Here is a 24,650-nt window from a genome sequence, read left to right on the forward strand (position 1 = left end):
GGGCTCACGCCCCAGCTGCTCCTTTCTGGTGACCTCCCCTCCCTGCCTGGTCCATCTCCTCTGGGTGCTCAGGGCTCAGGGTGCAGAGGCTGCCTGACAGTGCATACATATGGCCAGAGCCGCACAGGCGTACAGTAAGCCCGGCCTGAGTGTCAGCTGTGTATCTCGTCACCCCACCCCGCCCAGGGGTCGGAGCCGGCCCAGCCCTGGATATGGGTCCCCCTCAGTCTGTAGAACTGGTGCCCCGAAGCCTGGGGGTGCCCGGGGCCAGGGCGACCAGCTCTCCCAGTCCTCAGAGCCCCGACACCAGAGGTGAGGGGCAGAAGCTGGGCTCTGGAGCAGGCCGTTGGGGCCGGGACCTAGAGCTGTCATTCATAGGGAAACTCCATGTCCTTCTCTGAGGTCACAGGAGAGTTAGTCGTCCCCCTCTCACCTAGATCCACCAAAAATGGAGTGAAGGGACCAGGCCTGTCTTCCAAGGGCCCAGGGAAAACTCACAGGCGACCCGAAGCCAGTCCCTCTGTCCCTCAGCGGGAGGCGCGGGACAGTCTTCGGGACAGTCTTCGTGGTCACATCGCTACCCGCCAGGCCGCACCCCCAGCGCACACTGCTCCTCTCCATCCTCTCCCCTGGCAAGTGCGGACCTGCCCCAGAGTCCAGCTGGAAGAAGAGCGTGTCTGTCCTGTGTCACCGTCGGCTGGTGGCCGGCACATGGAGGGCCCGAGGCACAGCTCTGCCCCCGTCCTAGGGCAAACCCTCCATACGCTGCTTCGGAAACACTGCTCCATCCAGCCACCCAGCGCGGCCCGGCCCGGCACCCGCTCCTGGGACCCCATCCAAGGGAAATAACCCAAAACACAGGAAAAGTGCACGAACCCAAACGTGCCTCGGTGGTATTTATAACTAAAACCAAGGGAAAACACCTAAGTCGTCACCAATGAGGGAGTCACCGGGCAAACGATGGCACGTGGAAGGGACAGAATATTCTAGAACTGCAATAGGGATGCGTATGGAGCCCACTGGGCAACATGGAAACCTCTGGGGACACAAGAAGGGTGCACAAGACCCCCAAATATTAGTCCGCCTGGATTAAAATTATCGTAAAAATCTCAACAGACGGGGTGGGGGATGTGGTTCAAGTGGTAGCGCGCTCGCCTGGCATGCGCGAGGCACTGGGTTTGATTCTCAGCACCACATACAAATAAAATGGAGATATTGTGTCCACCTTAAAAAAATGAAAATTAAAAATAAATATTAAAAAAAAAATCTCAACAGAGAGCAGTCAGCAACTCACCAATCTCTCCCCGTGCCTGGGAGTTTGAGGTGATGGGTTTCTTTCTTGCCTATTTTCTTTTCTCTTGACTTTTCTTCCATTTTTTTCCTTCTTTATTGTGGGCTGGGGTGAACCCAGGGCCCCACACCGCCAGGCAAGTGCTTGACCACTGGGCTACCCTCCCAGCTCTCCACCCCCGTCTCCTTTCTCCGAGGGGCAGACTGAAGCCAACAGAAGGTGAAAGGCTCTTTAAACATCTCTACATGCTGGTTCTTAAAAAATGAAAATCAACATGACAGAAAAATGCGTCTGAGGAGGTCCCCCACACTGCAGAATAGCCACATGGGTGGACCTCCTTCCAGAACTTTCCCTAGGCATTATCATCCTTCTGTTGTAGAGGAATGGAGTTGCTGAGGGGCTCCTAGCATCCTGTTCCAGACACCTATCTACCCGGCCCCGGCCGCAGATGCCCAGATCCGCTGGCCCATCCTGTCCCACCGCTTCATGACGGACATTGAGGTGGCGTCCAGAGTCCAGTGGTTGGGGCATACAAAGACATACCGACCCGTATCGGAGCTTGCCTTCATCCCCTCCATCTGAATGACGGTGCCTGCGTTGCCCCTCTGCGGCTGGAGATCTGGGTCTGCCCTGGCCCAGGCCCCCATCTGCCCTCCATGGTGGGTCCTGGCGGCCCAGACTGCGAGTGAGCCAGGCTGGATGCTCGTGACGCCCGTAAGCCCAGGGGTCCTGACCCTGCTCCTCCCGGGAGCAGGTGGATACCGTTCCCATTTTGCAAAATGGTCGTCACACGTGACTGTTATTAAAACTTAAATTATACAAAACTTAGAATTCAGGAAATTGTATATTTTGCAAAAGGTGATAAATATCAAAATTCCCTCCTCGTTATTTTACTCCGCTTGCTTATTCCTATGGCCCTGAGGTCATTTGCACTTAGAGTCTGTGGGCAAGTCCCAGGTCATGGTGCCCCTGAGCTCTGCCACCCCTCTCTGACAGGTTGGAGTCAGCCCCGAGGGCGTGTGCACACCCCCAGGGGACGGACAGGTGCCGCTGACCAGGTCTCGCCCACCCACCTCCATGGCTGACCCTCTGCCCCGCGTCACTGCCTTTGATCCCATAAAACCAGGCCCGAGCAGCGCGGGGCTTCTTCTAAGCAGGAAGAGGAAGAGCGCGGCAGGCACATCCTGGAGCTCAGGTGGGCCTCTGTCTCAGCTCTGCGGACTTGGCAGGTCAAGGCCTCCATTTTCTCTTGTACGAAATGAGGTGACAATGGCAACCATCTTGCAGGGCCATGGGGACCCTTATCAAGTGGGGTTCCCCTATCATACATGGTTGGGAGCAAATGTTCTGGGTAACCACAGGCCCGGAGCCAAATCCCTGCCTAGTCACTTAGTGCCTCTGAGACTCCATTTCTAGTCTATCAGTGAGGTCGCAGGAGCTCGACTCTCAGGGACTTTAGAACCCTGGGTCGGGCTGGGAGGTGGCTCCGCGTGCAGCTCGTGCAGCATGTGTGAGGCCCTGTGTGAGGCCCTGGGCTCCGCCACCAGGACCACGACAATAATGAATTCACAAAATAAAATTTGGGGGTGAAGGAAGTGGGGAGGGGGTGTCTGAAACTGCCTCTGCCCCCCACCCCTTCTCCCGTTCTCGGCTCCCTGTGGCCTCCCCGAGGCCTGTGAGGAAGTCCCTGGATGGTGCACAGGTGGGCGAGGGGGCCCGGGCGAGGGGTAGCTGAGGGGCAGGACAAAGCAGGGGTCACAGAGTGGGGCACGGGCTGGGGACCGGCAACTCCTCAGGACTCTCCTCTGGTCAGTTTTGAAGGCCACATAGGTCATGACCCTTTGAGAAAACCCCAGGCCAAGGAGCCCCAGCAGAGCCCTGGCCTGGGTCTGCACCCTCCTGGGGAGCAGGAGAGGGAGACGGGAGAGCAGTCTTGGCCTGGGCACCCTAAAGACCCGGGACGGTAGAGGAATTTCCAGCTAGTAACCAACAACAGCAGCGACCACACAGTCACCTCCGGCAAGCATGAGCTCACCCCAGAGGGGAACTTTGTTACCCACCACACTTCGCTCAGAGGCCCAAAGGTGGACCCCCAAGTCACATTCAAGGAAGTAACAAGGTGAGGTTTGAACGCCGAGCCCGAGATGGTTCCCACACATTCCTTAGATGGGAAGCTCAAGGCCCAGAGAGGGTTGGGAACCCTCCTGGGCTGCACAGCATTCTGGAACCTGGACTTCCAGGGCAGAGCTGGACACAGCAGGGGGACAGAACCCAGGGATCAAGGTCAAGATAGATAACTTGCCCTACTTTGTCCAAAACATTAATGCTGAAAGTCCCTCCCCCCCCCGAGAAACCCCTTAGTCACAGCAAACTGGAATTGTTGGTCCCCCTCTCCCAAAACCACCAGCTGAGCACGTGTGGGAGGCCGGGACACCTGGGGCTGGGCCTGGGGCTGAGCCTCCCCACTCAGGTCCTTGGGCACTTACTTGTGGGGCCGAGACTGCAGGCGGCCAGCAGCAGGGCAGTGACCAGGGGGAGCGTTCCGCGGTCCATGCTGTCCACCCGGGAGTCTGTGCGCTGGGCCTTATCCAGTGTCCAGGGGCAGGGCTGCAGGTGGGCGCCGGGGCCGGCGTGGGCTCGCACGGGGACCCGAGGGGAGCAGGCGGCCGGAGCAACGACGTCCCTGCTCCAGCCTTCTGGGTGGTGGCCAAGGGGCAGGAGAAGTGGACAAGAGAATTAAAACCGGGCCGGGGCTCCTGGCCGACCGGTGGCGGGGAGAGGGTGCCGGGCTCGCGTGGACAGCAGCAGGCCTGGCCGGGGACGCGGCGCCGATGGAAGCTGGGGTCTGACCCTCGCTGTGCGGAGCTGCGGCTCATCCAGCCCGGCCCAGGGAGGCAGGAAATGCGCTTCCTTAGAGAAGGGGCCGGGCCAGGCGGCCTGCCAGGCGGGTAGAGGAAGTGCCACAGGCTTTGTCGCTGGGTGGGGGGCCCTGGGGTGGGGGAGGCGGTGTGGCGGAGGGCCCAGCTCCAGGCTCATCTCCCCACACACCCCAGATGCACTCTGTGGGGGTCATCTGGCCACCCCACAAGTGAACGGTCACCCCACAGCCCCAGAGGTGCGCTTTCAGGGGCCAGGCCTGGGCTGAAGCCACCCGTGGGCACTTGCAACCCACAGGCCGGGTGTTCCCATTTTGCAGATCAGAAATCCGAGGAGAGGAGAGAGCTACTGGGGGAGTGGGGTGCAGCTGGGGATCCCACGGGTCTTGGGCACCAAAGCCAGTCTGTGAAATGCACTGGACCTGCTGCCCCTTGTTCAGGGCCTGAGATGGGGAAGGAACGGTTCACGCTGTCACAGCAGATCAGCTGGGGCTTGGGGTCTCTGGGCCCAGAGAGAACACAGGACCTGCCCGGGCCACACATTTTGTGTCTAACCACCCACTGCCCCGTGGGCAAAAGACAGGCCCAAACCAAGGAGACACCAACTCTCAGGACATTTCTGAAGTCCGCTGGCCCAGGAGTCAAACCTGCTCTGAGCTGGGAGTGTTGGGCCCTCGACCCCCAGCCTCCCGGTGCCACCTTCTCCCGGCTGTGGGGAGGTCTCCAGGGTCGGGGCACGAAGGTGCAGAGCCCTAGGCTGGTATGCAGGAGGTGCTCAAGCACTGTGCTCCCGGAACCGGGGTCTGATCCCAGATCTGCCCCACGTTCACTCTGCACATCGTCAGAACCTACTCTATGTCTGCCACGGTGCCAATCACTGCCCAGGAGAGCCAGAGAGGGAAGCCTGAGTGGCCCCGGAGGCTGGCATGTAGGCCCACCCTTTGAGGGCACTGGGTGAGTTGGCCAGAAAAGAGGGGCGAGGAGGGTGTATCAGCCTGGGGGACCAGCCTGGGTAAAGGACAGAGGCAGGAAGTTGTCCGACTACTGTGGGACAAGCAGGGGTGTGGTGGGGACAGGGAGACTCTGACTCTGCTCTGGAAGGGCATTGGCTGTCTGCACTTTATCCTGAGGGAACACTGGGAGTCATGGAGTGTTCTTGAGCTGAAGCATGCTGGCTGAGCTGGGGTCTGGGTGCAGGACCACAGTGAGAGGAAGCCAGGGTCATCTTCCCTCTATGCCCGGCCTCATCACGGACGGAGAAATGAAGGCCCAGGAGGGAGAAGGCCGGAGCCCCGGGAGCCGCTGGGGAAGGGGTTGGCCTGGGCCCTTCCCCCGCTTGCTGGCCTGCCCCAGTGACCAGAGCAGGCCAGGCGCTGGTCTCCGAGGGAGATGACGGGGCAGGAGGGCCGGGTGTGGCTGCCCGGGTGGGTCTGGAGGGTTGCTCTCCCGGCCAGCTCCCTGCAGCATGAGCGCGGGGGTCAAGGGTCCCCTCCTGGCAGGCAGGCCACTGGGTGGCGGCTCCCTGCCTTTGGCCGCCCGTGGAGGCAGAGCAGGGGCACCTGGAGGCAGACGCTGCTGAGTGAGGAAGGACAGGGCTGGAGGTTCCCCAGGCCTTGGCGGGGTCTGTGCCCCAGGGACAGTTAACCCAGCCCCTGGGGCTGAGCGCTAGGTGCCCGGCCCGCCCTGGGCGTTCACCTTATCAGCCCCGAGTCCCGCCAGCCACCGTCCGGTGCAGAGGGCCCTCCTCCCACAGAAGAGGAACTTGGGAACCCTGGCTGGGGCCTGGAGACCCCAGGGCTGGCCGCCCTCCCGCCGCCTCCGCCTGGGCCTGTTTGGAGTGAGTGCAGGGGCTGGGGTATCACAGGGTGGGGACATCGCTGTCTAGGTGGGGTGTGGGGCAGTACCAGGGACCCCTCAAACCTCCTCCTTCTTTGCACACTGCACAGTCCACCTCACCAGGCTCTACACAGCACCCGGAGGACCACATAGAAAGCAGGAGAGATTCGAGGTAGACACAAGAAGAAACTGGCAGAAAACCCAGGGGAGAAATCCAGTAGGCCCCAAAGGGCCTGAGCCCTGACCAGGGGAAGAGATCGGGAGCCCCAAGAGCTGGACGGCTGGCCGAGGAGGGCAGGTCACCTCTAGCTCCTGAGCGCCCCAGCCCCGGTGGGGTCCAGCCACAGGTGTCTGCCTTCCACTGAAGTCCCAGGACTTTGGTGTCCTCTGCACCACTGCGTCCCCTCACAGAGCCCAGGGCCCTCTGCCCATGAGATATATTTGTGGGAAGCGTGAGGTCCCTGGAAGCTGGGGCAGGGGTGAGGGTCGGGAAACTGAGGCAGGGAGAGCGGCCTGACCGGGGCCGGCTGTTCTACCCCAGAGAACTCAGTGCTCAGGTGGCCTGTGGCCAGGGCCACCTCGGGCTACCATCCTCCATGTGTCCCCACAGGCACTCTCCATCCTGGGGACACCCACCCCACCCCGACGGTCGGAGAGAAGAGCGGAAGGGCCCCGTCCTCAGGCCCTGCCCGCAGGGTCCCAGCAGATCCCTGGCCCCGATGGCCTGGGCTGGCCCTCTCGGGTGATCAGCTCCTCTCCTCGCCCTTCAGGCCACTGCCAGCCCGGGGTCCACACAGTCCCTGGTGGTCCCGACACCCTGCCCACCCCTGTGGGAAGAGCCCCCTCCCCAGACCCCCCGGGAGCGTGCCATCTGTTTCCTGCCGGGGCTCTGTCCAGATGTCTTCAGGTGCCGCCCATCCACACGCCAGGGGACCATGGCCACCGGCCAGGCCTGCGCCGGGGCCCCACCGTGGGCAGATGCTCACATGCTGCTCCTTCCTCCTCCCGGCCGGCTGGGAGGCCTGGGCCGCAGGAAGGGATGCAGCACGTCTACCCTGGCCCCTGGCCACCGAAGGAATTCCAGGCGGCCCCCAGGGACCCCCGGGCGGCTGTCCGGCTCCAGCACGGGCCCGGAGCCAGGGGCTGTTGACAACAGCAGGGCCAGATCCACACGGGCAGAGGGGAGAGAGAGGCGGACGGGGGTCTGGATACCCGGCGCTGCCCGGTGCTGGCCGGGCCCCGGGCAAGACCTTTCTAGTTTCTGGGCCTCAGTTTCTTCTTCTGCACCATGGGAGGGAGGGCAGGCTCCTGGCCTGGAGGAGTGCAGACGGCCCAACAAGAACAGGAACCACTCCACCACGTGTCTGCTGTCCCGGTGCCAAGTGCCACTTGACAGCCACCCCAGTGGGCCAGGACCGTCATGTCCCCACCTCACCGTGGGGGACAGTCTCAGGTGTGCAAGGCCGGGGGCTGAGGAGAGGGAGAGGGAGAAAATAGCGCAGACCCCAGCTTTTCTTCCCTTGACTTCTAGAACATTCTGTCCCGCTTTCCCTCCCACCTCCCTGCTCACCTTATCTCTGTCTTCACCGGCTCTTCCTCACCCGCCCCAGATGGCCCCTGAGCCCCTTCCCTTCTCTGTTGACTCTCACTCCCAAATCAGGTTTTCTCAGACCTTGACGACCCTGACGTCATGTCCCAGCACGAGACAAAGAATCCCGGGCTCCGGCTGATAACGGGAGGACGTGTGACCTGTCTGGACCTTTGGGACCCGCCAACCCCCCTGCAGGCTCCTGTGCCCACCAGCGGGTCTTGGCTGTAAGCTCCGCAGTGGTGGCGGGTGGCCTGCGGCCTGGTGGCAGGCCATCTTCCAGATCTCGGTTCAGGGCAGACCCTCGGGCCCTGCGTCAGACCTGCATTTTCTCCAGGTCCCCAGGGGATTCCTGTTCCTGCTGACGTTGGGGACGTGCTATTTCTGGTGACCTCAGCCAGGTAAACAGCCTCACATCCCATCTGTCGTACCCGGCTGTCGCCTCCGACCTCGTGCGCCCACCTCTGGGCTCCGTCCCTCTCTGGGATGTGCTCCTCCTCTGGGCTGGGCCCCTTCACTGGAATCAACTCTGACTCCGTCCCCCGCCCCCTGCCCCCTGCAGGTGCTCCCTCAAGTTCCCAGGTTTCCAGGTTTGCAGACCCTGGCGGCTTCTTGTCCCCCATGGTCACTGTCCTCTGGGAATATTGTCATCGTCTCCTTACCAAGCTCTGCCTGCCCCTCCCCTTGCCCCGACATTTCTCCATTCTGCCGAGGGAACCTGTTCCAGCCAAGTCAGGTTCCACCCCACTCTGCCCAGTTGCCCTCCACTGGCGACTGTAAAAGCCAGAGTGAGTTCTCAAATGGCCAATGAGCTCCCCTGCCCCTCTTCAAATTCACCTGCTCTTCTCCCCCTGGCTCACCCCACTCCAGCCACACTGGCCCATGGCTGTTCCCTGGAGATGCCAAGCATTTGCCCACCTCAGGGCCTTTGCATGTGCTGCTTTACTCCCTGAACACTCTGTAGCTGTGGGGCTTGCTCCCTCACCCTTTAAGTCTCTGGTCAAACATTGCAAGGTCAGAGAGACCTTCCCAGACCATTTAAAATGGCCTCTCCTCCTGCTGGCAGCTCTGGGTGGCGTATACCAGCTGACAGGCAGACGTTCTGTGTGTCTCCTCTTCTACAACAGAAGGGTCATAAAGGAAGGATCCCTCTCTTGGAGAGGTACCTGGCCCTTGGCAGGTGTTCAGGAGATGCTTGTGGAATAAATGATGCCGGCTGACAGCCCAGGTTTCCCAGGTGATGACCCCGAGTTCCCGGGGCGTGGGAGGTGGCATTCTGGGCCCAGGCAGGGGTCTCTGAAGAAGGGGAGTGTCTCTCCAAGAATCCAGGCTGATCCCAGGGGTCCCCCGTATGCTGCTCTGTGCTGGAAGAGCAGACCCCCCAAGTAGTCTTCCCCAAGGAAGAGGCCTAGGGACCTGCTGCCTCCAAGCCCTGGGCAACGGTGGCCCTCCTGATGACATGGGCCCATCTAGGAGGCAGAGGGTCCACTGGGCCAGGGTTCCAGAACCCCTGAGTTGTAAGGACTCTGAGTTCATGGAAAGGGAAGCTGAGGCTCGAGAGGGGCTGACACTGGGTGAGTCACGGGGCCACACAGGTAGGACACCTGGCCCCCAGGAAGGAAGCCAGAGCCAGCAAGGCAAGCACGGGTCCAGCCCGCTGTGTGACCTGGGCCAGCCGTTCAACCTCTCTGGGCCCCCTTCCCCAGAGAGGAAGCCTGTGCTCCCAGGCCGCGCAAGTCCAGTCGGGCTCCCGGCCCCCACCCTCCCAGAGCCCCCCCAGCGTGGAGCCGCGGGCCTTCCTGTTTACCCGAGGCCCCTCTTGCTGCTGGGAGGCGACAGCCTTGGCCTCCTCTGCTCCCAGCTTCCTTCCTCTCCCACTTCAGTGCCTCCGGCCGCGGCCCTGGGGACCCCAGAGGCCAAGACATGGAGGTGCAGTCCGGGGGGCATCTAAGGCCACCACCCCAGCAAGCCCTGCCCAGGAGCACGCCCTCGCCGAGACTCCCCGGTCACAGAGGCATCAGTTCCTCCCCTTCTTAGAATGTCCCCGCACCTTGGAACAAGCCACGCCAGAAGTGTCCCTCGAAACCAGAAGAGTGACTTCATTAAGGGCCTCTGGACCCGTACCTGCCACGCCCACCTCAGTCCGCGGGGAGGCACCCTCCTCCTGCTTCCCTCGGCCCTTCTGGTCCTTCCTCGTGGACACTGTCTTCCTGAGCCCCCGCAGAGCAGCTGTGTGGCCTGAGGACCCGCGGCTGGGCGCCACCATCCCTCCCAGACCCGCCCAGTCAGCCCCTGCGCCTGAGGCTGAGGTTCAAGGCCAGTCTCAGCAGGTCGGGGAGATCCTATCTCCAGGTGGAAGCTAAAAGGGGCGGGGGTGTGGCCCTGGTGCAGCAGCCCCCCGTCCAGCCCCCAGCGCAGCCCGAAGCTCCCGGGAGGCCGCACGAGCCACCCACCGGCCTCCCGCCTGCTTCAAACCCCCAGTCCCCCTGGTCCCTTAGGGTTAACCTGAGCCTGCGCAGCCTCTCCAACTCCTGCCCGTTCCCAGGGAGGACAAGGACCAGGAGCAAGCTGAAGGGCCCCAGGAGGGAGCCCGGGACAAGCCGGAAGAGGACTTGTCCTAAGGCAACTGGTCCCTTCCCTGCTGTCCCAGATTACAGGAGAGGGACGCCCTTTGAAAGGCCGAGGCAGGAGGGTCTCGTGGTCAAGGTCGGCCTGGGCGGACAGCAAGACCCTGACTCAGAACCAAATGTAGAAAAGGACTGGAGAGGAGGCTTGGTGGTCGAGCATCTTTCTAGGATGTGGAAGGCCCCGGATTCCACCTGCAGCATCGAGAGAGAGAGAGAGAGAGAGAGAGAGAGAGAGAGAGAGAGAGAGAGAGAGAGAGAGAGAGAGAGAGAGAGATTGAGATTTACCCAGTGTCACTAAATGGTCCTGGTTTCAACAAACCAGCTACAGACACGGTTTGGGAAACTTGCACCAGGACTAAGCCCGGGTGACCACGGTGACCGCGCTGGCCCAGCCGTGGATGGTGATTCAGGGAAGGCTCTTATTCTTCAGAGAGGCATCCTGAAGTCACATTGCAGGGGGGACGTCTCTTCACGGCTGTTACTTACTGTACAACCCTTTGGCAAAAGTAGAACAAGGAAGAGAGGGGAGGTGCCACTCGCCAAGCGTTGGTGATGGTTTCGTGGATATTCATTCCATTTTTTTTCTCAGTTTGTTTGATGTCTTTGTTAAAATAACAAACAAAAACATAAATCACTTTTGTGTGTGTGTGTGTGTGTGTGTGTGTGTGTGTGTGTGTGGTGCTGGAATCAAACCAGAGCCCTGTGTAAGCTGGGTGCATGCCCTACCACTGAGCTGCACCCCAGCCCTCTTTATTTTCTGATTATTTAGGGGTGTTCTGCCACAGAGCTATGTCCCCCAGTTCCTTTTAATTTAATTAATTAATGTATCTATTTTTGAGACCGTGTCTCCTAACTTTCTGAGGCTGGCCTCCAACTTGTGATCCTCCTGCCTCAGCCTCCCAAGTAGCTGGGATTCCAGGTGTGCACCTCTTGTTCAGCTAAAACCTCCTCTTTCTGAGACTCCCATTGCCCTTAGGAGAAAAGACAGACACTCGAGTCAGCATTCAAGTCCTTGCAGGTCTGCACCCTACAACACGCCTGGTTTGTCTCCTGCTGTCGCACGGCCCACTGGCTGCCATTCCAGGCCCCCTGAGCCTCAACCCTCGCCCACCAACAGGACTTCTCCACTGCTAGGTCTACAGGACTGTCCCACTGTCTTTCTGTGCTCTCTGTCCCGTACTGAACTGCCGCTGCCTTCAAGGCCCCAGAGCTGCAGCTCAAGGGATCCCCTGCTGCTGGGTCCCTCTGACCTCTGGTCTGGTTGAGTTGCAGCAGGGGATCCTGTGCCCGTGGGTTTCCTCTGCTCTGGGAGCCGCATGGCAGCAGCCTGGGGGCTTATGAGCCTCTGTGACCAGCGTGGTAGGGGCTCCAGAATGTTTGCCAGCTGAGGGGTACGCACGCCCCGGGCTCTCACGGGGCCCAGTGGGGGTGAGGCCGGGGTTGGGGGGGGGGTGACTTCGGTTTTAACTGTAGACTGAAGTTTTCAGCAAAGAGAAGATCTGGATTCATATCTAGGAGAGGATTGATAGACAGATGACAGATAATTAGAGGGTGATTCAGCCCCGCCAGCACAGGTTCTTTGTCCATGGACTCAACCAACTGGGAATGGAAAGCATTTGGGAAAAAAAAAAATCAGATCCTTGCTAAACATGGACAGACTCCTTTTCCTCCGTCCTTCATCCGGACACAACGCCGTTCAGCCGTTTATGAGGCCCTTGCGCTGTCTTGGGTGTTACAGAGTCATCTAGAGGCAACACGGGAGGCTGAGGCAGGAGGATCAAAAGTTCAAGGCCAGCCTCAGCAACTTATCAAGGGCCTCAGCAACTTAGGGAGACCCCGTCTCTAAATAAAAAACAAAAGGGGGGGGCTGGGGTGTGGCTGGGTGGCAGAGCGCTTGCCTTGCATGTGTGAGGCACCACATTAAAATAAAGGTATTGAAAAAAAAACAAAACAAAAAAAAATAAAGGTACTGAATGTATCTACAACTAAAAAATTTATTTAAAAAAGAAAAAAAAAAAAGGGCTGGGGATGTGGCTCAGTGGTTAAGCGCCCCTGGGTTCAATCTCTGGCACCAAAAAGAGAACAAACAGAATGAAGTCCACCAGAGGATGTGCGTTGGCTCTGTGTGAGCACCACCCCGGTCTATGGAGGGGACCGGAGCGCGGTGGACCTCGGTGCCCACCCCCCTCAGGTACCGAGGACCCTGTGGTGGTCTAAGTGAGTGGAGAGATCGTGGGGTGCCTGGCTGGGTCACTTGGGTCGGGTCAGCTCTTCATAAACTAGGCCTCGCTTGTGCTAAAGTCGGGGCGAAGACATAAGGTGGTGGTGGGACCCCCCCAGGGGCTCTCGGGCTGTCCCCCCCCTGCACTGACCTCACACGACACTGGTTCCCAAGAGGAGCGTGTGCCCTCGGTGGGACAGACTGCGAGCAGCCGGAGGTGGCGAGTGACCTGTGTCCTAGGCTGGCCGTTCCCCCGAAGCCTGCCCCGTCAGGAGCACCGCCGCGACCCGTCAACACTGAGTCTTTGTAACTTAAATATGTTTATTTTAAAGGAAAGTTTAAATAACCGATGTCAGGGAGAAGCGGGGCCAGTTGCATACACACAGGGACACAACTGAGCACAATCAGCCCGAGGGGTGTCCTCCAGGCCAGGGTGGCCATCCGTTCCCTGGGCTTCCGAGCAGCCCGGGGGGCGGGGACAGGTGTCGCAGACAGGTAAGCACCAGATTGAGCCTTTCTCGCTGATGAGGCCAAAGGAGGAGCGGACGGGGAAGAAAGCTGGTTCTCAGGGGACCCGGCTGTCCCCAGCCTGGCTTGGGCCTGCGCCCTTCCAGCCAGGCTGTTCTGGCTCCGGCTGCAGAGGCTGGTCACTGTCACCCCTCGAGGCACAACCTCCTTTACATTCAGAAATGGCTCAAGCAGAGCGGCTGGTGCTGGGCAGGGACCTGACCCCGGCTCCCTCCCTGGCCCTCGGAGCTTCAGGACCCAGGAGGCCTGGGCACGGTCCCACCGTCCGCAGCCCCTCGGCTTGCTGCAGCCCGGCCCCGGCCCAGGCCTGCACAGAAAACACTCAGAGAGAGGCAGGGGCAGGGCGAGGACACACAGAGGAGGCCAGGCCAGAACCCAGACCCCGAGAGCAAGGTCCCCAGCCTCTCCACTGCCTGGTGCAGCCTGGGCTGGGCACACCCCGCCTGGGGCAGGGCCCTGGGCCTCCCGCCCAGGGCTAGAGGAGGAGGACGGGGGGGGGGGGGGGGGGGCAAAAGGGGAGCCAGAGGCTCAGCAGGAGAGGGAGGACCAGGGGCCGGAGGCTCGAGGCCAGGCAGGCGACGAAGCGACTCCAACTGGAAGCAAAGAAAGAGGAATAAAACCCAGATGCCCAGGAAGTTCCTTTAGTGCTCAGCTGTCCACGGACGGGATCCAGGGTCCCCACGTCTGGCAGCCGAGCAGGGCAAGGCCCAGGCTGAACCGCGGCCTCCAGTCGCGGGAGGCTCTGGGCTGGGGAGGCCGTGGGGCTACTTCAGGGCGTCCAGGTGGGAGCAGATCTGGGAGAAGACACTGTCCACGGAGCCCTCAGCATTGACCTGCGGGGAGACGGCCTTGAGGGAGACAGCAGAGGCCGGCCACGTGGCCACGAGGCCAGCAGGCTGGGTGGAGAGGCGGGGACAACGGCGCAGGCCATTCCTGCCCCACCTTGCGGACGATGCCTCGCTTCTCATAGAGGGCGATGACAGGCTCAGTGGCCTTGTAGTAGGTCTCCAGCCGCTTCTTGATGGTCTCCTCGTTGTCGTCCACGCGCCCGCTGGTCTCCCCGCGCTTCAGGAGCCTCTGGGTCATGGTCTCAGGGCCTGCGTCCACATACAGCAGCAGTGTGGGCTGTCCAATCTGCAAGCGGGCCACCACGTCACAGGGACCCTGCTCCTGCCACCTGGGGCCAGCTCCCCCTCCCCACTGCCCCACCTTTGAGGCCTCACACACCAAACCTTCCGTCCCCAAAGCAGCCTGGGGGACCTTCCTAAAACCAAGCCTCCCCGCCACTCCCTTACTCAAACCTCTTCCATGGCTCCCCAGCGCCCTCAGGACAAAGCCCAAAGTCCTCTTCTGACCAAACCCAGAGGGCCTGTTGGGCCACGCCCTGCCCGCCCTGCCCGCCCTGCCCTGTCTGCACAGTCCTCACTAATCACCCCTCTAGTGCACCCTGTGCCCCAGTCCCCGGGACATGGCCCTCTTATTTTGTCCTCTGGTCATTTATCCAGTGCCCCTCTCCCCATGAGGCTGGAGTCCCCGGGAGCAGGGAGGCGTCTGATCCCACCCTCTGGCTGGATAAGGGCTCCATAGGGGAGCAAGGGAGAAGGAGGGGGAGGGCAGCGGGGTCCCCGGCCTCTGAGCACACCACTGGCACCAGGATAAGTTGTCACCAAGGGGATGACCTGGCGGGGCAGGAGGGAGTAAGGCCTTGCAGCTCTGGCCCTCCACAGGTCCCCTGCCCAGGTGGCCTCCACCCTGAAGTCAGAAGTGGCAGCCCCTCGCTGGGCGCAGTGGTGCACGCAGCAGCTCAGGAGGCTGAGGCCGGAGGACAGCGAGTCCAAAGCCAGCCTCAGCAATTTAGCAAGACCCAAAGCAACTCAGTGAGACCCTGAGGTGTGTGGGGTGTGGCTCAGGGTCGAGTGCCCTGAGTTCAATCCCTGGTACCGCCCCCCCCCCAAAAAAAAAAAAGAAAAAAAAGAGAAGAAATGGCGGTCCCTCCCTCCCTGACCATGATTCCTCAGAGTAGTGATCCTGCCTGCCAGTCACCACCACGTCCCCAGGCCTGGCGGAGCAGCCTGGGATGCCCTGAGGGAGGAAGGAGAGGGTCTCCCAGCAGACCACCCAGCAGACCTACAGTGGTCTGCTGGGGTATCCAAGAGGGGCAGAGCCCTGTGGTTACGAAACCTCTGGGCTGGGTCAGGACGTCCCCCCTTCTAGTCTCTCTGTCCCCATCACAAGTGACACTGTCTTGGCAAGTCTGACCTTCAGTATCAGACTGACTGGACGTCCCCCAGGCTCCCCTCCGCCCAGCTGTGTGCCCTGGGGGGGCCACTTGCCCTCCCTGAGCCTCACTTTCCTGGCGGTCACACCCCTCTGTCTCCTGGGGTTGAGGGTTGGCAGCATCCGCTCAGCTGCCTTTGCCCCCTGCACCCCGGCCTGGGACAACCCACAGCTTCTACCTTACAGAAGACCACGAAGGGCCCAAAGCTGAGCCCAGCCCCGGCCACGCCCGCCCGCCCGCCCGCCATCCATCACTGCTGAGCTCCTGGGGCCCAGGCTCTGTCTCTGGCTTCCCGAGCCCACAGGGCCACACGGCAGTCTTTATATGACCTGGACAGAGGCAGCGCATCCCTGAGGGCAGTGAGGCCCCTGGGCAGGGTGTCCCGCTGGGAGGCCTCCAGGACAGGGGTGTTCAGCTAGGGGAGTGGGTGCTGGGCCACTGCCCAACCCCAGGAAAGCTCTGGGCTCTGGGGCCCCCCAGTCAGCAAGCCTCAGGGCCTACCCTTCCTCCCTCCGCGGAGCCTGGCGCCCCCTGGTGTCCAGAGCTGAGAATAGCAGCTGCCCAGATTCCTGGAGGCCACCACAGGACCTGTCACTCTCAGGAGTGTCCACAGCAGGGAGAGGACTTTGATTAACCCATTTTCTCTCCTTTCCTTTTCCTTTGATACTGGGGTTGAATCCAGGGCACTTTGCCTCTGAGCTGCATCCCCAGCGCTTTTATAATTTGAGACTGGATATCACTAAATTGCTGGGGCTAGCTTGGAACTTGCAATCCTCCTGCCCCAGCCTCCCTGGGATTAAAAGTGTGAACCACCATGCCTGGTGTCATTAACCCCATTCTCCACATGTGGCCCTGAGAGTCACAGGTGACCTCACACAGATGATGTATGTGGCCAAGACAGGATGTCCCTCAGGGTTGCCTGGCATCTGACCATCCCACCCCAAAGGAAGCCCAACCAACCCCAATTTCACAGAGAGGGAAACCGAGGCCAGGGGTACAGGCATTTTCTTTCTTTCTTCCTTTTTGGTCCCGGGATTGAACCCAGGGGCACTTAATCACTGGGCCACATCCCCAGACTTTTTTTTTTTTTTTTTTTTGAGACGGTCTCACTAAGTTGCTTAGGGCCTCACTAAGTTGCTGATCCTCCTGCCTCAGTCTCCTGAACTGCTGGGATTACAGGCATGCACCACACAGCCAGCTCATCCCCTGACCTTTTTATTTTGAGACAGAGTCTTGCTAATTGCCAGGGTCTTGCTAAATTGCTGAGGCTAGCCTCCAACCTGTGATCCTCCTCCCTCAGCCTTGTTAGTTTCTCTGATTCAGGCATGTGCCGTTGTGCCCAGCCAGGGCAGACTTTTTTTGAGGTCTTACAGACACTTAGAAATCAAGAAATATAGTCTCCTGCCCTAGATGAGGCCCACAGAGATGGGGAGTGGGCTGGGGGTCTGGTCCTGTCCCACCCACTGGGACCCCCAGTTCTCCTTACTCTTGCTATCTCCCCTCCTAGGTACTTGCAGCCCCATGTGCTTCCGTGTGGCCCTGAACAAGTCTAAATAGAGTGCACACATATGGACCCACGTGTGCTCATGAGTGTGTCCCTCTGCTTACATGTGCACTCCGCCAACACCTGTGTGCACCATGGGCCTTGTCTTATGTGTGAGGCTACATGTGCACACCTGTGGCCTCGGGTACGTGTGTGCGTCTGTGTACACGTGTGCATGATGGTGTGCTGCTCCTGTGTGCCTGTGTTCACGTGGGTGCTTGTGTGAGTGTCCCCCATGGACAGGGCCTCTGCTGGGAAGCTCAGAGCTGTCACGCTCAAGGCCTCCCTTTCCAGTAGGGTTCCCTGTGGCCCCTGAAACGGGACCGATGCCCCTTCCTGGCATGTGAGGCTGTAGCTGAGGGCGATGGTCCTCTCCTGCGTCAGCCATGCTCGCCCGGCCCCAGGGTCCTGTCCTCCCGCAGGGCCTTGCCTGTCTAGCTCTGCAGTGAGGTTCCTGCCCCTCGGACTGTGTTTATGGGGTGCCAAGCCCCACACAGCCACCATACTCATCCTCATGCTTCCCCTCAAGGCGGCTGTAACTTGTCCCCCCACTTTGCAGAGGGGGAAACTGAGGTTCAGAGAGGTGAAGTGACTGGCCCAAGGTCTCCAGCAGCTGAGCTGGGACCTGAGCTCAGGTCCGTGAAGTCCCAGCCGGGCACCTCCCCTTCTTCTACACCTCTCCTTCGAGATTTCCAGAAAGCCTTCCTGGCCTCACCCGTCACCGCACCCCAGCAGCCCCCTCCCTCCCATGCAGCACGGCTCCCCAGGCCAACCGTGAGCCTTACCCGCCGCTCAAACTCTTCTCCCTGCTGTACCTCCCTGGGGTAGCCGTCGATCAGAAAGCCTTTGGAAGAATCGACTTTGGCCAGCATGGCGTCTCGGAGCATGTCCAACACGGTCTCCTGAGGGCACAACATGGGAGGAAGTGAGCTGAGCCTGCCTCCCCATCCTCTCCCCGGCCCTCCCTCCCTCCAGCAGGGCCCGGCAAGCCTTCCCGACTGGGAGGACTTGGCCTGTCCTGGCTCCCCCAAGCCCCTCCCAGCCAGGTCCTGCCCTGGGCCCCCGACAAATCAGACCTTCCCTGCCCTCAGAAGCCCTTGGTCTGGGCACTGAGGACGACACAGTTGGCTTGTGGCTCCCTATGTAAGGCTGTGGGCAGAGAAGGGGCAGCTCAGGCAGCCTGGGACCAGGGGTCCTGGCCCAGATCTGGAGAGCCACAGGTCAGAAAGTTGAGAGAGAAAGAACGTTCCAGGCAGGAAGGAGCGTGGCTCCTTGAGGGGACAGAAATGCCAAGGTGGCCTGGGGACGGAGAGGGCAGGCAGGGCAGGTCCTGCAGGGTCTTAGAGCTTCCAGGAGGAACTGTCTGCAGAGGGCAATGGGGACTCAGGGCCAGGCAGGGTCGAGGTCAACCTTGTCTGTGTCACAGCTTCTCTGGCTGCCATGCATGCAAGGCCACCATCCTCCCCAGCCCGACCCCAAGAGCCCACTCACCAGTGGCACCAGCTGCCCCTTCTCCATGATTTCCGAGAGCATCTTGCCCCTGGCGGAGCCCGAGCTGACTTCAGCCCGCAGGAGATCCCCCGTGGAGAGGTGGGTGTAGCCATATTTCTGCACAATCTTCTCACACTGGGTGCCCTTCCCTGAGCCAGGCCCCCCTGCAAGCACTCATCTATTCAGAAACCCTGAGAAATGGGGCCCTGGGAGGGACAGGGGCTCCTGGAGTCCCCCAGCAAGGGAGAGGCCCAGAGTACATTCGCAGGCCCAGGACCCTCCAGAGCCCGCACTGACCCTCCCTGGCTGCCCTGTCACCTGGTTGCCCTGTCACCCGCCTGCCTGCAACTCACCCACCACGAAGATGATCTTGGTTTTCTTCAGCTTCTCTGTGGAGAGACGGAGGAGCAGAGCTCAGTCCCTGGCAGTAGCCAAAAGCACCTTTGCAACCCCAAAGAAGAGACTTTAGAAGGAGCCGGGGTGGTGGGCGTGAAAGCCGGGCCCGGGAGGGGTCAGGGCAGAGGGACCAGGCAGGGGGCCTGCAGAGGCCTCTCAGCCTGGCCACCTCCCAGGGTGCCTCACCGTGGGGGGCTGCACTACAGGGGCTGTCACCTGTGGCCTTCTTGTTTTCCTTGCTCCCGGGGTCCCCAGATGTGCAGCAGCCCATGATCCCCTTCCGCGGTGTCCTCTATCCCTTCCCTCCTAGGCCTGGCCCCACCCATGGCCCGCCTGCCCTGGCAGCACTGAAGTGCGGTTGGCAACCACAACACATGTCGCCATGGAGACGGTTGCCAGGGAGGAGGGCTGCGGTGGCCGAGGAGCTGCTGCCCAGCCGGGGAGGGGAGCTCGAGTTCCAAGGCCTGGGCACAGTGGCCGCCCGCTGAGCCTGGGAACGGAGGCCTGGCGGGCAGTGGGGCTCTCTCCTGGACTCCCTGGCTCCTCGGGGACACAGAGGATCCGCAGGTCCCGCTCTGTGGTGGGTGTGACCTCAGGAAAGAAGTGCCCGCCCGCCCTGGCCCTCTGTCCCTGGCGGTCTCCAGGGCCTTCCCCACCGCGAGCTGGGCCCTGGGGGAGCTGACAGAAGGAGGACTTGGTGAAGGGCACCCGCCTGGAGGAGGCCGCAGCCCAGTGGCGGCTGGCGTTCGGAGCCAGGGGAGGAGGGGACTGACCGCCCAGCTGGCCCAGCTCCCTTAAGGGCCGCCCAGGCCAAGGCCCAGTGCCAGGGACTGCACGGGTGGTGCTGCCAGAGCCAGGGCAGCCACCTGGGCCGTCTGCCCGTCCGCGTCTCCCTCGAGGTCCCAACGCGCAGGAGCCAGGAGGGCCCAGAACCTCCTCACGGCCCACTCCTCCGGGGACAGGGAAGCGGAGTCCCAGAGAGGGACAGGAACTGCCTGGCCCTGGCGAGGCCTGGCATGGGGCACACCTCTCCACAGGGCGGGCCCCCTCCCCGGCACCAGCCTCTCCAGAAAGAGGCAGGGACTCAGCTCTATAAATACCAGCGTAGGAGGGGAGCTCTGGGCCCCGGAGCCTCCAGGAGGGCTGTGGCTTCTAAAATTAATCTTGGAGCTGTCACGTTCCGGGAGGGGCCAGCGGAGGACGCTGGAGGGTCCCAGACAGGCCGCCTCTGGCAGCCCCAGAGCTGCCTCCCTCCCACTGCCCCGGAGAATGTCTCCGTGAGCACACCCCCTGAACAGATGGGCACACTGAGGCCTGGGCAGGGGCAGAGCTGGGGAGCCGCCTACCTTCCATCCTGCCGTCGTCCCAGGAGCCGGGTCAGCGCTCTGCAAGACAAGGCACCGGTGGGGGTGAGGGGCGTCCTCCCACCTGACTCAGCTCCCCCAGCCACACCCTGCGGCTGCCAGGCCCCAACACGCCCCACTGGAAAGCAGAGGGGCAGGGGCAGGGGAGGCCCAGGAGGCGGTGACGTGGAGAAAGTCACTCTCCTCCCTGGCGTCCGCTGCCTCACCTCTCCCAGGAGGGCAGAAGGCCCCTCCCGTCTCCCGGGTGCTCTGGAGGACAAGGGTGGCGGCTGTGCCGAGGGGTGGAGAGGCTGCGGAGCTGCCCATGAACGAAGGCAGGGCCAGCGTCTGCCCAGCACCTTGGCGACATCGCCAGGCCCCCTCCCCAGGCCCCAGAGGCGGAGGGCAGGCTGGAGCTCAGGGCAGCTCTGGAAGGGACGGTCTGCACGGAGGGCCCACTCCAGGACACAGGTGCTACAGGTGGGGAGGCTGCAGGAGCTGGGGGACACAGCCCTTTCCAGTTTTCACAGAGAGGTGGTCCCCCGCTCCGGCCCCTATGCAGAACCCCAAGCGCTGCCCTCCCCCGGGGGGCTCTGCCTCACTGTCCTGCCTGCCCTCCCTCCGGCCTCCCCACCTCCCCTCTCAGAACCTGCCAGCCCCTCTCTGCCAGCCACCCACCGCCCCAGGGTCCCCAGTGGCCTTCTTAGCAACTGCTCTTCCCCTCCCCCCTCCCCCACTGACCTCTGGCCCCCACTGGCCCTCACTCTTGACCCCTGCCTGAGCAGTCAGCCCCAGAGCCCCCACCCAGCTCTGGGCGGGATGGCCAGAGGCCTCTGACAGCGTGCACACTCCTGCTGACAACCTTCAGTAAAGCCTGGGCCCCTCAACACAGCTGGCAGGGACCCAGAGATCTGGCCCTTTCACCCTCTGCAGCTCTGCCAAACACTGGAGCTGCCCGCTGCTCCCTCATCCCCCACCATGGCCATGTCCCCCTCTAGGCCCTCGTGCATGTCCTGCCCAGTGCTAGGAGGCCTTCCCCCTGCGATGCAATGGTCTAGACCTCAGCCAGTTGTCACCTCTTCCAGGAAGGCTTCCTGGACTGCACTTGCACCCCCACACAGTAGGCGCCCACTCTGGACTTTCTGCAGAGCAACAAGTACTTTTTTTCTTTTTCTCTCCTTCTCCTTCCTTTTTTTCTTTTCCTTTTTGTACTGGGGATTGGTCCCAGGGGTGCACTATCACTGAGCTACAGCCCTAGACCTTTTTACTTTTTATTTTGAGGCAGTTGGAGAGGCTGGCCTTGAACTTACGATCCTCCTGCCTCTGCCTCCCTAGTCCCTGGGTTCGCAGGCGTGTGCCACCTTGCCTGGCCAGGACTGCATTTTCTGCTGTTTGGGGCCTGGCACCTAGACCCAGCAATGGGACCTTCAGCAAGTTTGCTGACAGTCACACTGCTCCAGGACATGAGTTATAGTGGCTTGTCCTGCTGAGTGTGCTTAAGGAGCTGCCCAGGGAAGGGGGAGTGTCCCCAGGGTGGGGACAGCCATAGGGAAGACCTGAGACAGCCCGCACCACCCCACCCCTTCCTGGTAACCTAAGCCCCTCTGTCCTTCGGGCATCTGCCTCTTCCTTGGTCCAAAATAACTTGGGTGGTAGGAGGCCTCTTGGAGGCCAGGGGTCCAGGGTGGAGTTGGGTTACGGGCTAAGCACCCAGGCCTTATAAGGCCCCCAGCTCAGGGTCCCAGCACCCCTAGGAAGACTGGTCTGCTAGGTGGCCTGAGAGGCCAAGGCCCAGAGGGACAGTGACTTAAACCCAATCACAGGTGAGACTGGGGAAGGCCTGAGTCTCCCAGCTTCTGACTCAAGAGTCACTTCCCAGTAATCGGTAGGAAGCTAGGGTTCAAGTCCCAACCCCATCACCAGCTGAGTGACCTTGGACAGCCAGTGTCCCCTCTCTGGCCTGTCTGGCTGCTGCAGAGTCCTGGGGGGGGGTGCAAGGATGAAAAGGGCTGCAGCGAGACCCCCGTGGATGCGGGGATCCCTCCAGGCCCCCACTGAGCAAGAGGCTGGGGCAGGAGCCAAGCATCCAGGGGCTTCCTGGTCCTCCCAGCACTTGAAGTGACACGCAGAGCTCTTCCTAGCACACAGGCCCCTGCAGGTCCTCCGGGACAGGGGGGCCAGCCACAGCACCCCTAGGCCCCAGCTGGAGCATGCCAAGGGCAGGGACAAGGAACGCCAGGACAAAGGGGTCTGGGGGGCTGGGACAGGCTGCCCCCCTCCATACACACACAAAGGCACACACAGTGTGACACAAGACCCAGCGCCTGGGGAACAAGGATAAGCAGGGCACAGAGATTGTGACCATGGATACACAGAGCCCCAGGGTGGCCCGCCACACACCCTCCCCAGGCGGGTCCCGGCCCGCGGAGGCGCCCCTCCCCCATCCCACGGAAGGTCCTGCACTGACCTGCGGCGGCGGGAGGGTGCAGTGGGCGTCGGCGTGCGTGCCCTGCCGGTCCTGCTGGCCGCGGCAAAGGCGACTATTTATAAGGCTGTCAGCGCGCAGCATGCCGGGAGCCAGCGCTTGGCGATGGCAGGGAGGGAGAGACGGAGGGAGGGAGAGGAGGGAGGGGGACTGGACCCAGTGGAGCCCTGTTGGGAAGCCTGGGCAAGGCTGGTGCCCAGGGCTGCCCCTGCACGCCCTGCCCAGCACTGGACAGTGTGCCAAGGGTTTCCCATTCCTGTCACCTCTGCTGTATCCCAATCACCGCAGGGGGACAGGGGAGGAAACTGTCCCCCCGGGAAAACTGAGACCCAAGGAATGAGGCGCTCTGTACAGTACCCCACACAGCACTGGGGGCAGAAGGGCCAGGCCAGGCAGGGAGCATGCGGGGGCGCTGGGATCCAGCCCTTGCTCAGACCCTGCCCAGAACCTGGGGACCGCTCCCCTGTTGGGAGGGGACCTGCAAGTTCCTCTGAGATTGAAACTCCCTCCGGGGACCCCAAAGACCTAGTGGTGGGGTAAATTATAAATCAGCCTGCACCAACAGGGGTGCTGGGCAGCTCCGCCAGATGAGCTGGGTGGGGGACGCTGGGACAGATGGGTTCTGACAGTACTGATAAGAGACGGGGCGGAGCAGCAGACTCCAACCGTGTGGGAATCCCTAAACTCAGGGGACCATTGTGAGGCTGGCTTGTTCAAGAGTCTGCTGAAGTTCCTGTTAGAAAGCCATGTGTTTACCCAGAGGCTGGCAGGGTGACTGACTGGCACCTAGTGCTCAGTAGTGTAGGAAGGGGCTGGAGCCCAAGGCCACCAACTCAAAACTCACACCTTCAACCACGGAGACCTTGAGAGCAGCAGCCTTAAACGCAGGGTGGACTGAAGTTGGGATTTGTCTTGTAGGTACTAGGGGGCCACGGAAGGTGTTTGAGTAAGACAGAGTGAAGGGCTGGGGTTGTGGCTCAGTGTTAGAACACTCGCCTAGCACGTGCGAGGCCCTGGGTTTGATCCTCAGCGTCACATAAAAATAAATAAAATAAAGGCATGTGACCATTTACAGCTAAAAAAAAAAAACAGGAGGAGGAGAACACCTTAGGTGGTGGCACCTTAGCAACCACCGCAGCCTGGGTCTAGTCCCAGCTCTGCCACCTGTGACGGCAAGCAAGTCCTCACTTTTGAAGCCTTAGTTTCCTCATCTGTGGGAGGGCAGATGCTGGGAGTCAGTCTGTATAGGAGGATTTGGGGGGTGCTCTGGAAGCCCGGACGGCCACTCGCATTGGCACAGCCTTTGGCAATGCAAGTTGATTATGCAAACCAAAACTTCCACAGTGCTCTTCCGCTTTTAGAAATCCATTTCAAGGAATCCAACCAACGTGGGCCCAGAATTCACACGGGAAGGTTTTCTAGTGCCAGCAGGGACTGGCTGGGACGGTGGCAGAGCCAGGGCGGGGGGGGGGGGGAGGTGGTGACTCTGGTAGGGTCGGCAAGAGAAAGGCAGCCAGATGGTTCTTGGCGGCTCACGGGGTAGAAGGCCCTGGACATGCCAAGCCTTAGAAACAGACTAAACCCGCATCTGCCATCTCATCCCAGCTGCATCCAAACTGCTCTAAACATTCAGCTACGTGTAAAATCCATTCCCAGACTTTTTTTTTTTACCTTTGCAAAATGAAAATAGTGTTGTCTCACTACCAAAGCAAGAGCATCTGTGAGCTGGTGAAGCAAAGCGGTGATGGAGAGTGTGGGCCTGGAACCCCTGGTTGAAGGTGAGACTTTCACTTCTTATTAAAAGGCTCCCCCAAGCCCCATGTGGTGGCCCACACCTGTGATCCCAGCAGCTTGGGAGGCTGAGGCAGGAGGATCTCAAGTTCAAAGCCACCTCAGCAATGGCAGGGCGATAATCAACTCAGTGAGACCCGGTCTCTAAATAAAAATACAAAATAGGGCTGGGGATGTGGCTCAGTGGTCGAGTGCCCCTGAGTTCAATCCCCAGTACCCACTCCCAAAAAAGGCTCCCCCAAGTTTTTTTTTCATATTCTCTACAACAAGCAGGCAACTTTAACAGGCAACTTTAACATGGATGAACCTTGAAGATAGCAGGCTAAATAAAATCAGTCTATCACAAAAAGATGATT

At 61.0% G+C, this 24,650-nt stretch overlaps 2 protein-coding genes across 2 annotated transcripts in view; both read right to left on the reverse strand.

The window, feature by feature from the left end:
• Window positions 1–4,208, reverse strand: part of Eng (endoglin) — a 32,017-nt gene extending 27,809 nt beyond the window's left edge. The window contains exon 1 of the mRNA XM_077797118.1: window positions 3,778–4,208. Coding sequence (XP_077653244.1) covers window positions 3,778–3,844 — 67 coding nt within the window. The 5' untranslated portion in view covers window positions 3,845–4,208. The remainder of the gene's footprint in view (window positions 1–3,777) is intronic.
• Window positions 4,209–12,740: 8,532 nt separating this feature from the next.
• Window positions 12,741–22,553, reverse strand: Ak1 (adenylate kinase 1). The gene is made up of 7 exons (XM_026386368.2): window positions 22,486–22,553; window positions 20,022–20,060; window positions 18,633–18,668; window positions 18,280–18,443; window positions 17,574–17,690; window positions 13,910–14,101; window positions 12,741–13,800 (listed from the first exon to the last, which is right to left on the reverse strand). Exons 2-7 carry the CDS (start codon window positions 20,026–20,028, stop codon window positions 13,732–13,734), a joined length of 585 nt encoding a protein of 194 aa, XP_026242153.1. The 5' UTR covers window positions 20,029–20,060; window positions 22,486–22,553; the 3' UTR covers window positions 12,741–13,731.
• Window positions 22,554–24,650: the final 2,097 nt, after the last annotated feature.

The sequence above is a fragment of the Urocitellus parryii genome, chromosome 4, assembly GCF_045843805.1.
Source record: "Urocitellus parryii isolate mUroPar1 chromosome 4, mUroPar1.hap1, whole genome shotgun sequence".
Taxonomy (NCBI): domain Eukaryota; kingdom Metazoa; phylum Chordata; class Mammalia; order Rodentia; family Sciuridae; genus Urocitellus; species Urocitellus parryii.

What these genes read in the sequence shown, in the direction of transcription:
- Ak1 (XM_026386368.2), bottom strand. An exon ending in AGGGGCAGCTGGTGCCACTG is followed by an intron (nt 17,691 to 18,279) that starts GTGAGTGGGCTC and finishes TTGTGCCCTCAG; the next exon opens with GAGACCGTGTTGGACATGCT. An exon ending in GAGAAGAGTTTGAGCGGCGG is followed by an intron (nt 14,102 to 17,573) that starts GTAAGGCTCACG and finishes GCCCGCTTGCAG; the next exon opens with ATTGGACAGCCCACACTGCT.